Source organism: Tetrao urogallus (genome assembly GCF_951394365.1).
Source record: "Tetrao urogallus genome assembly, chromosome: 3".
NCBI lineage: Eukaryota > Metazoa > Chordata > Aves > Galliformes > Phasianidae > Tetrao > Tetrao urogallus.
In genome coordinates, this window is record NC_136815.1 from 83,368,437 (window position 1) to 83,378,868 (window position 10,432).

The 10,432-nt window shown below is 45.9% G+C and overlaps 1 protein-coding gene across 1 annotated transcript; it reads right to left on the reverse strand.

The window, feature by feature from the left end:
- Positions 1-5,158: 5,158 nt before the first annotated feature.
- GCM2 (glial cells missing transcription factor 2) lies at positions 5,159-9,996 on the reverse strand (the record flags this gene model as incomplete). The annotated part of the gene is made up of 5 exons (XM_079533053.1): positions 5,159-6,040; positions 6,228-6,353; positions 7,781-7,893; positions 8,269-8,521; positions 9,955-9,996. The coding sequence occupies 5 exons, from the start codon at positions 9,994-9,996 to the stop codon at positions 5,159-5,161; spliced, it is 1,416 nt and encodes a 471-aa protein (XP_079389179.1).
- Between the last annotated feature and the right edge of the window lie 436 nt (positions 9,997-10,432).

Genomic DNA, 10,432 nt, shown 5'->3' on the forward strand with positions numbered 1-10,432 from the left:
TCTTCTTTGCACCCCTTTGCCAAGTCCAGTTCCAGCTGTGCCTTGTTCATCTGTACACAGCTTAGCTGTGAAATTTCAGGATGTTCCTTCAGAAGTCAAACAGAAATGTCAAAATCGCTCTGTGGAAAGGCATAAAATCACACGAAAACTACATAACTCGACATCAATATTTAAGAACCATAATACACATCACATACATTCACCATAACATGAATGCATGCCAGGCTGTTCTACTGATGACTCTCATGAACAAGTTGACATAGTCACTTATGTTAACAGTTTGATAGTGATAGGACAAGCAAGAAAGGTTTTAAACTAAAAGAGAGAAAACTGAGGTGAGATGTTAGGCAGAAATCATTACTCAGAGGGCAGAGAGGCACTGGCACAGCTGCCCAGAGAAGCTGTGGTGCCCCATTCCTGGAGGTACTCGAGACCAGGTAGGATGGAGCCCTGGGGAGCAGAGCAGGTGGGGGCAGCCCTGCCTAAGGCAGGGGTTGGGACTGGGTTGGGTTTTAAGGTCCTTTACATTCTAAGCTGTCCTATGATTCCATGTTTCCATGCTCTAGACAACCAAATTTTGCTACAATCAACATCTGCACGCTTTGTAAAGTTGTCATAATAGTTCTGTCTCCCAAACAGATGGGAAATCCTATTGCAAACAACAGCTTCTTTTATACTCTTAATGACATGCTGCCTATAATCTCCTCACACGGGATTACGGAAGGATGAAAGCAGAGGACAAATAGAGGACAAAATGCAAACACTGGAAACCATCCACTGATTTGTGTAAACTTAGAAAATCTGAACTTTCTAATTTTCTAATTTTAAGCAATACTACTAGTGATTTTAAATGCCTGCCTTTCAGTTTAAATCAGAATTAATAACAGCCAACTATCTGCATTTCTGCCATACCTGAAATAGCCATAACCAAACGTTCCACCTCCACACATTAAACGGGCTGCCCACATTAAAACACAACCCGAAATACACCACTCCAACAGACAGAGCGGGCAGGCAGGGAAAACACAACCCGGTTTACACCAACCTGTCTGCCAACGCGGAGCTCAGCAGCCCGGCTCACAGCGGGGCAGGGCACATCCCACACACGTCTCTAAGCGAAACATCGCTCCTGACCCGCACCGCTGACCCGCGCCTCCTGCCCCAGCCCCGCGCCTCCCACTCACCGCAGCGCTCCGGCCCGGCGCCGCCAACCGCGAACCGCCGCCCCGCCGCTTCGCCCCGTTACCGGGGCGATGCAGCGAGTGAGCGGGGCCTATGGAGGGACACGCCCCTCCGTGATCACGTGGGAGAGCGGGGGGGGGGGGGTTAAAAGCCTGAGCCAAAGGCTGATCGTGGCCGCAATGCCTTTTCTTAAGCTGTGATGCAGCTGTTTGCCCGCTTTTCTTACACGGGAATGTGAGCACACTCACTGCTAATTTCCTGTTGAAAGAGTCCTCTTTGAGTGTTGATGCTTGGCTGGAATGCTAAGCATCGTAGCTTGGAAATGGCTTTGCAGGCAGTGACAGCGGGCATGCTGTAATTAATTGGTGTTGTGTGAACTTCGCTTTGCTTTTGTTTAGGTTATTTTGATGAGGTTATTTTCCCACTGATGGCTGTGTTGCCTATGGATTCCTGCAAGCCCATGGAGGTGCCGTATTGAAATGCCCTCCCCTTTTTGTTCAGTTTTAACCGTAGTACTGCATTAACAGCAGTTGACTCCTTCTCCCTTTGTTCAAGAGCTGGAAGACCTCAGAGGTCCAGGGCTGGGACAACACCATGTGCTGTCCTCACTAATTCTCAGGTAGGTGAGCTCTAACACCCCGGGCTAACTTCTCGCCCTTGGGAAGAACTACGCCAATCCTACGGCCTTGGTTCCTTTATCTGCATGTTGCTGCTGCTGCTAACGATGGGAATCATAGATCGGAAGGCACCTTAGAGTTCCAACCCTGTGCCATGGGCAGGGCTGCCTCCACCTGCTCGGCTCCCTAGGGCCCCCATTGAACCTGGACTTGAACACCTCCAGGGATGGGGCAGCACAGCTCTGGGCAGCTGTGCCAGCACCTCACCGCTCACTGAGTAGGGAATTTTTTCCTGGTATCTAATGACATGAATGACACACGAGCTTTCAAAGGTGTGTAGCTTGTCTCCTCAGAAGATGTACCCCTGCAAATTTGTTGTATCCGGCTGCATGGTCCAGCTTTGTGAATGGGAGTAGCTCATTTGTATTAGATAACTCCCCCAAAAAAGACGCAGGGGAAAACCCTATAAATCCAGAAAGAAACCCCAGAACCCACTCAGGAAAAAGCAAGAAGCAAACTCAGGAGTTCTGCCCCGCTGCACCGTTAATGTCTCCAGAGGAGCCCTGCTTCCCGCCTTCCCGCTACTGCCTGTGGAGATGATGAAGGCCTCAGTGGGTGCCTCAGCACAGAGCAACCGCTGAGATCAACAGAAGCACTCAAAAAATTGTTGAGCAGCCTCTTGTCTCTGGAAAGGGATCCTTTATACACGCAGGCTTTCAAGCCTTGCCATTAAAAGGCTGCTTTTTGATATAAAGGGCATCCTCAGCCTGGGGACAGCTGGTGCTTTCCTCAGCAGGGCTCTTGTTGTTGGTGTGAAGCTGGAGCCACAGGTGGCTGAGTTCAGAAAGCGCAATTCTTCCCCTCCACAGCTACACTGTGACAGCAGGAATTGGTTTGATGTGAGGACATCTGCGGGCAGCCCAGAAACCGTGCTTGAGGAGCACAGTGAATGGAGAAGCTACTTGAAGACTGAAGGGAGCGCATCTTTCTTCAAGGCTGCTGCTTCACTCGAGAAACGCGCTTTTAAAGTCAATTCCACAGCTCTATTATCCAGCAGGGAGGCACTCGATTTCAGCTTTTTGTTACAGGAGCTAGCATTGCATTCCAATTGCTGTATTTTGGACAGAAAACTGTACAACGCCAAATTGAATCCATCTGCTCTTTTATCTGGAAAGGTTCAGGCATAGGTACATTGTCCCAGACACTTGTAGATGAAAAGCAGCAGCACAAAGACAGGCTGCAATAATCTTCAGAGTTTTTATTTGAGGGCCACAGGTGATACAGTGAGCTAATTGCTACCATACCTTTGTATTGTGCTTGAACAGCTGCTGTGTTTATTAAATCTACCCCCAAAAGTAGCATTTTAACAGTTGTCTGCATTTACTCAGCTGATGTACAAAGTTCTGCTTAAAAGGCTGTGTTTTGAGAGCATATAGCATAACAATTTAAGCACACAGGTACAGCAACAAGCTTTATGCCAGTATATTAACAGCGCAAAACCCCCCACAGCTTGTCCTGGCATTTTTAGCACATCTGAAGGTAGAGTCACAGTCATCTAATTTCCCCAAAGCCACAAAATGGGGTAGCTTACATCTTTAAAACTCTTTGACTTTGAGATCTTCTATGAGTCTCTTTCCAGTCATTTTGCTGGACCTTTATTCCTCTCCCCACCTATATTCCTATTTTTCTTCTAATGTTGGGCAACTTTGTCTTAATTTTTATTCTACTCCCAAACCGACTTGCTATGTTTGAGAGTACAGATAAGAAGTTTCAGTTCTGTGTATAGGTATGGTGTGCATGTTTCTGAACCCAAAACTTGGTTCAAATTTTCTGGGCAGCAACTTGCCATTTGCTTAGCTTAGTATGTAGGCTAATTATCTAACTAATGTTGTTCACCTGACTCATTTCTGTAATCTAAACCACCTTGTAGAACTGCCACAAAAATTTAAAAAGAGCCTGGTGAGACAGACGGCGAATACACTAGAAGTCGATGTAAGCTTGATGTAGATGAATTCATTTAGTCACTTGATAAATTCCAGCTTCAAGGGACTTGAGCTTTTAAAATGCTGATCAGTCCACTGCTGAATGTTGTTGGTTAATCTGCTGTGCAACTGCATTTCAAGTATCAGACTATGTGCATTGTTCTCATAAAAAACACAAAGTTAAAAAAGCTGTACACCAAATACTGTGACTAAAACCCAAGTGTTTGTACACCATACCAGACAAATAAGTTTTTGTTATTAATTTGAAGACAGCACTGGAAGATTCTGCACGTTGAAGCCAACTGGTGAACCACTTGTGTTGGATTATGTGTTGTTTTGTGCTTAAAAGCATGCTTATTAAAAGCATACAGTAGCATGCTCAAAAAAGCAAAAATGTACAAAAATATTTTCCAAAATATTTGAGTGCCTAAAAAGTTAAAATACTCAGTAAATAATAATTGATGCTGTCACCTCAACCAAATCCCTGCATACACAGCTTTCTTGCAAGGCATACTGTTCTGGTTTCATTAAACAGCATTAGACAGCAGCTTCCAAAATATGTAAATTGAAACCAGCAATGCTGTCTTCTTCTGGGCCTACTGGAGAAGGGTTTCATTAGCTGAGAGCCAAGAGCTGCAAGTTCTCGACTTTTCTTTGTTAATTTTGGTTTTTGACCTCTTGCTTTGTTGGTTGCTTTATTCCCAGGAGAACGTCACTGCTGGGGGAGAGAGGGGGAGTTAGGAATTGCTTGTAGAAGTCCCTTGGAGGAAAGAGAAAGACCTAATGGTGAGGCAGGGAGAAGAGTAGTAGTAATTGACAAGGTTTGTTCGCACTGACCTGCTGCTTTTAAACAAAAATGCAGTTTCCATGCAGGTTTATCATTTCCCTAGCCCACTAGTTTTTGCATTCCTTACATAGATCACGGCAGGTGGATAGATCAGATAAATGATCCTACAACTTGTCTCACTCTCATTTCTTTCTGTTGGTTGTAATCTGTAGCCGCTTCTATTTTCTTTTTCAATTGCCTGGGGTGTGTTTTCCTTTCCTAGTTGGAGCACTCTCTCTCCAACCTCTGGCAGGAACAGTGGCTCTAAACAGATCACAGTCTCCATTAAAAGAGTCTGCTTTCTTCCCGAGGTGCTTTGTCTCCACACCACCGTCTCCCAGTCATGTCTGGACATTTCATACTACTTTAGAGGTACATATATTGATTTTTTTTTGGGAGGGGGATGGGGGCATGGGGAATATGCTTCAGTTCCAGAAAGCAACAATGCACTGCTTTCTCACACCTCCTCAAATCTCAAACAACATACCATTAGCGCAACCATTGATTTCTCAGTTGACCATCCATCCCAATAGAATTTAGGTAACATTTAGTCAATATTCACTACTCTCAAACCTTAAGGCTTGTCCTTCATGCTCAGCATAGCTGTTTCCCAGCGGTATCCCGTACCGATAGGCCTCCACGCTCTCCACTGGTTCGGACTTTGTGGTGATTGGGTCATGCTGGTAGAGCAATGCCGACTTGATCATCCCAAAGTCTTCCTGAATCTTCATCCCTGAATAGATAGTGCCTGAGACATTTTCAGCCACATGTGTATAGCTCTGAAGGTTTTTCATGTCGCAGAGGTTGTCGCTGTATTTCAGCATGGATGGCTTGTAGGCCTGGTAGGACACTTTTGTGGTGGTTGTGATGACAGTCTGTAGTGGTGGGGCCATGGGAGAGGGGCTGGGACCATATTTGCTGGAGTACTCACCACCATAATAAGGGTGGTTAGTGTTTGTTTGCATCTGACCATAGTCGCTCCTGTCTCCACTACCAGTTTTCCCCCAGATTGGTTTCAGTCCATAATGCCTACCAGTATGGTCAAAGCTCTTGTCAATGCTGGTCAAGGAATTATAGTGAGATCCATTCAAACTGATAGGGTCTGCATCGAGGGGAGGATTTGCTGGATCTTTATAACATGATGGGTAAGGGCTGGAGCTAATGAAGGGAGGAACTCCAAACTCGTAACTACATGGCCTGGGCACAAAGATCCTCGGATTGGGACACTTCTGGTATGGCAACAGCTGGTCCTCTTGGAAGCTGGCCGAGTCATAAGACATCTTGTAGAGGTCGGTATTTTGCGGCAAAGGGTAAGACTGAGCTGGAATTGAAAAACTGGTGTCTGTGACGATGCTGACTCTTTCTGGGACATCTATGGAGGGCAGATTTTGCATGTTACTGACATAACCACTGCTATCATGGTATCTTCCAGCCTGGAAAAGATAAGAGCTTTAAGATTCAGGAGTGGATTCTGCCTACAGTGCATATCCTGACACTTGGACTACTGATCATTTCAGTCCCAAATAAACAAATGTGGCATGGTATAAAACTTTGTGTTGTCCTGAACTTCCCAGTATGTCCTTCTGACAACTTTTTAACTGACTCAAAACCTTGACTTACCTCTGAGTTTAGAAGTCTCTTTTTCTGAGAATTCTGAGAAGACAACATATGCTTCTTAATTGCACTTCGTCTTGCCTCTGCCTCCAATTTACTCTCTGGTCTAGGGTGGTCATGGACTCCTTTAGCCTAAATAAGGATAATCAAAGAATGATATGTGAATTGCAAGTGGGTAAGAGAAAAAAATGCAGTAATAAAATGAGTGGTATCCATGACATAACCGATAGTCTTGCACAAGAGAGTTCAGAGGAGAAACTAAAGAACAAGGAAGGATTAAATTTAGAAATAAATTAATAAAACTCAGTTGTGACTTGCAGGTAGAGAAAAGGAAGAACTGATGGAGGAGAAGCCAGTGATTACTGCAGAGCTGCAAGACAGAATGATGAAGGAGCAAAGGCTCTATCCATGCCTAGGGATTCAGAAGTAGCTGATCAGAACCAAAGGGGTGATGGTGGGGAAGTATTATAAATTGAGTTTAATTGCTTTTCTGCACTCAGTTCTGCTTGATAACATCTGCCACTAAAATGACAATAACAGGCTTTAAAGAGATTTCTCTCTACTTTAAAGCAATGACCACCTTCTTGAAGGAGACTGAGATACACACCCTGGAAAGCCATCGAAGAATGAAATATCTATTGCAATATTTGTGAATACACAGATGTACCCAAAGCTATATTCACATATGATAAAATGTATGATGCATGCCTCTATTACACTTTTCTAAGTGGACCTTCACGTAGTCCCTAACACAAACTAGGAAACTTAAAACTGCTTTTAAAATGCCATCGTTTCTCAGATAGGTGTTAACTTCTAAGTGAGGAAGTATCAGCAATTTTGATAAAGATCTTTTCAGTCTTTGCGTCTGTACAACAGCATATCTCATTAACAGGAATGATAAATAACAGGTGAGAATTTGGAAACGTCATCAGTTTGCTTCCATTTACTGACTGGAAGAATAGAGTTCACTGGAGTCTGGGTCAGGGAAAAAAAACAACAACAACACATTCAGCAGAGAATGTCATCCCAAAACAGAAGCTTTTCTGAAGTTTTTGTCCTCACATGGCTTAAAAAGAAAAAGCAAGAAATCAATATGAAGTTTCAAAACAGTTTTCTGAATATTAGTTTTTTTTTTTCAGCAAGTTTTAAAATCCTTTTAAAAATGTTATTTTCCACATAAAATGAATTTTTTAGATTAGTTCTTAAGTGAGATTTTCCTCATTTTTTAATCTTAGTAGAAAATAAATCCTGGGCCCTTGTTGAGATTCGGTCATCAGACACACGCTGAGGTGTTGGACAAACCCTGTGTTCCCATTTGTGTAATGCCATCAAAAGAACGTTGGACGTCTATGATGGTGTTATAGCAAAGATGGAAAACATTAAACTCAAGTGTTCTTAAAAATACACTGCTTTTTTAAAAACACAGCCAAGTGCTGCCGTTTGATTAGTTGTGCCCATGTTTATAATACACAGGAATCTGTGCAAAGACTAGAACTCCACCATGCTCACTCTGTCCATGCACTTATATGTGTATATAATTTGAAATGTGTGCTTTTTACCTGGAAAAATATTGCTTTGCCATCCAGTCTCCAGAAGTTGGTGACAGGATAGCCACTGTGCCCACGGCAAGGGATGAGCTGCAGGGCTGCATTGCAGTTCGGACAGGCTTTCTCTGCAAGTACAGATAGAGAAAACACTGGTTTGGAGGGAAGGCAGAGTGCAAGTACAGTGCACTTCACTGAGATTCACATTGAGGTATGATACTGAAGTAAACAAGCTGCAGAGTACCAAACATAACTGAATGGTAAGGACTAGAGCTGAATACTTAACAAAAGCTAGCGATGGAGAGCATTGTAGGCCCATTTGTCCTTAGTTATTTACAGGCATACACTGACAAAATTGGGAACTAAATATATCCCTCGCACTCTTCACAACGCATGCAAACACACGCAACCCGTGCAAAGCAGACTTTCAAGCAGGCAAGGCCGATCTGCGTTCAGAAATCAGGCCCAGCCGAGGGAATGAGGTCCCCCGCATCCCCCCTCACTTTGCTGCTTCTGCCGCGCCTTGTCGCAGATGGCGGGTCGCAGCTGCAGCCTGGCCCCGCCGGGCAGGGCACAGCTCCCTGCACACACCACCACGCCCAGGCAGGACTTTTTCAGGATCTGGCAGTTGTGGTTGTTGGTGTTGCGCATGGCCCAGCCGCTCAGGTGCCGCTGCGCGTTCTTCTCCTCGCTGGAGTAGATGAGGCGCACGTAGCCGTCCGGCCATTCCTGGAAGGCATCGAAGCGCTCGGGCTCCTGTGACGGGGAGAGCAAAGGAGCATGAGCAGAAGGGGAGACTTGATGGCGGCTGAGTTCTGCTCTCTGGTGACAGCGACAGGATCCGAGGGAACGGCATGGAGCTGCACCAGGAGAGGGTCAGGTTGGGTCCTTCACCAGAGGAGTGGTGGGCATGGAACAGGCTCCTCGAGGCAGCGGGCACGGCCCCACGGGCTGGAGGTCAGGGAGTGTATGGGCAGTGCTCTCAGACATTGGGCTGGATTTGGGCAGTCCTGTACGGAACTGGGAGTTGGACTTCAGGATCCTCCAAATCAGTCCCTTCCAGCTCAGCCTGTTTTATGATGGTGCCACCTTGGGGTTTTGTCCCAAGGCTTCTCTCTATGAGCTCTCAAGCAGCAAATTTGGAAACAGCGGAAAAGTATTTTTTAAAGAATAGCTTATTCGGAAAGAGCCTGTAACAAGTGAAATGCAGCCTAAGCTTCCATGCCTCGAGAGTCAGGAGCCATTCTCTTTTTGCATGATTTCTTCTCATAAGGATCAGCAAGGCAGTGGCAAAGGCTGCCCAGGGAGGTGGTGGAGTCATTGACCCTGGAGATGCTCAAGAACCGTGTGGATGCGGCACCAAGGGACATGGGTTAGTGGGCATCGTTGGGATGGGTTGGTAGTTGGACTAGAAGAGCTTAATTGGTTTTCCAACCGTAATGATTCTATGGTTACCAGTAATAAGAGGGTCTCTTGTCACCAATGCCCCTGCACAGTGAGGCTTGCCCAGCTGTTGGACACTGCCTCATTACCAGCACTCCCTGGCTGCCCACCACCTGTGTGCTCGTTGTGGAGCTGTGCACCTGAAGTGCATCTATAGCAAGTAGAACAAGGAAAGGAAAGAAGAAACAAAACCCCCCAAAACAACCCACAAACACATATGTTCCACTATATAAGTAGTGGTTCAGAGAAAGAATGCTCCCATTTGGGATGTCACCAACTTGCTGGCATTCCTCATCAAAATGTAGTTGCCATAAAAATTAAGTAACGCCTAATATTTTCAACTCCAAACACAGCAAAAATAACAATTTCCTGCAGCGTCCCTTTAACACACATATACAGCACATGTGAGCCATCAGGTGTTTGCAGAATTAATCCATTCTGTAACTGCACCTTATGTGTAAAATTAGACACACAATGAAAAATAAGTGGCTTGAAAACATATTAGGAGCTTACAAACAGAGGGAAAAAACCCAATCATTTCCAAACGCATTCAATCAGATGTGAGCAAACAGGTACAATATCCAGATGGCTTGGATGATATCAGCAGAAAACAGTCAACCTTAGATTCTTTGGACGTGCTTAACAGGGGAAAGACAGAGAAAGGAGATCGTTTTAGGAGCTCGCACGCAGCTGGATCAGACCGTGTATTAAAGCACTACGTCCCACCCGCAGCCATGCCCCGGTACCTGCGGCAGCTTGGGGTCGTTGATGTCCCAGGTGAGCTTCATGCTGGGGGCAGCGGCGGGCGGCGGCTCCCGCTTTTATCGCCTCGGGGCGGCCCGCACCTCCCGCCCGGCCCCCGGGGGCGGCCCTGGGGGTGCTGGGGAGAGGGGGGCTCCCCGCCGGCTATGGGGGGAGGGCTGCAGCCCCCCGATATCGCCACAGCGGCGCGGGGCTGCTTGGAGCGGCCCTGGGGGCTGGTTTTGCTGCAGGTTGGGAACTCTCCCTCTGAGAGAGCCATCGTGGGTTGCAGTTAATTAGGAAGTTACGCACGCTGGCTTTTTAGGGGTGAAAAACAATCGATGCTCCTTCTGTTTAAAAAAAAAAAAGGGGGGGGGGGGCGTGTTATTTTTTTCAGAAACAGAAAGGTAAAAAAAAAAACACAACGCTTTTGTGATGCTGTGGAGACGCTGGGTGCTTCGTGCTCCCGTAATGCTTTAAACG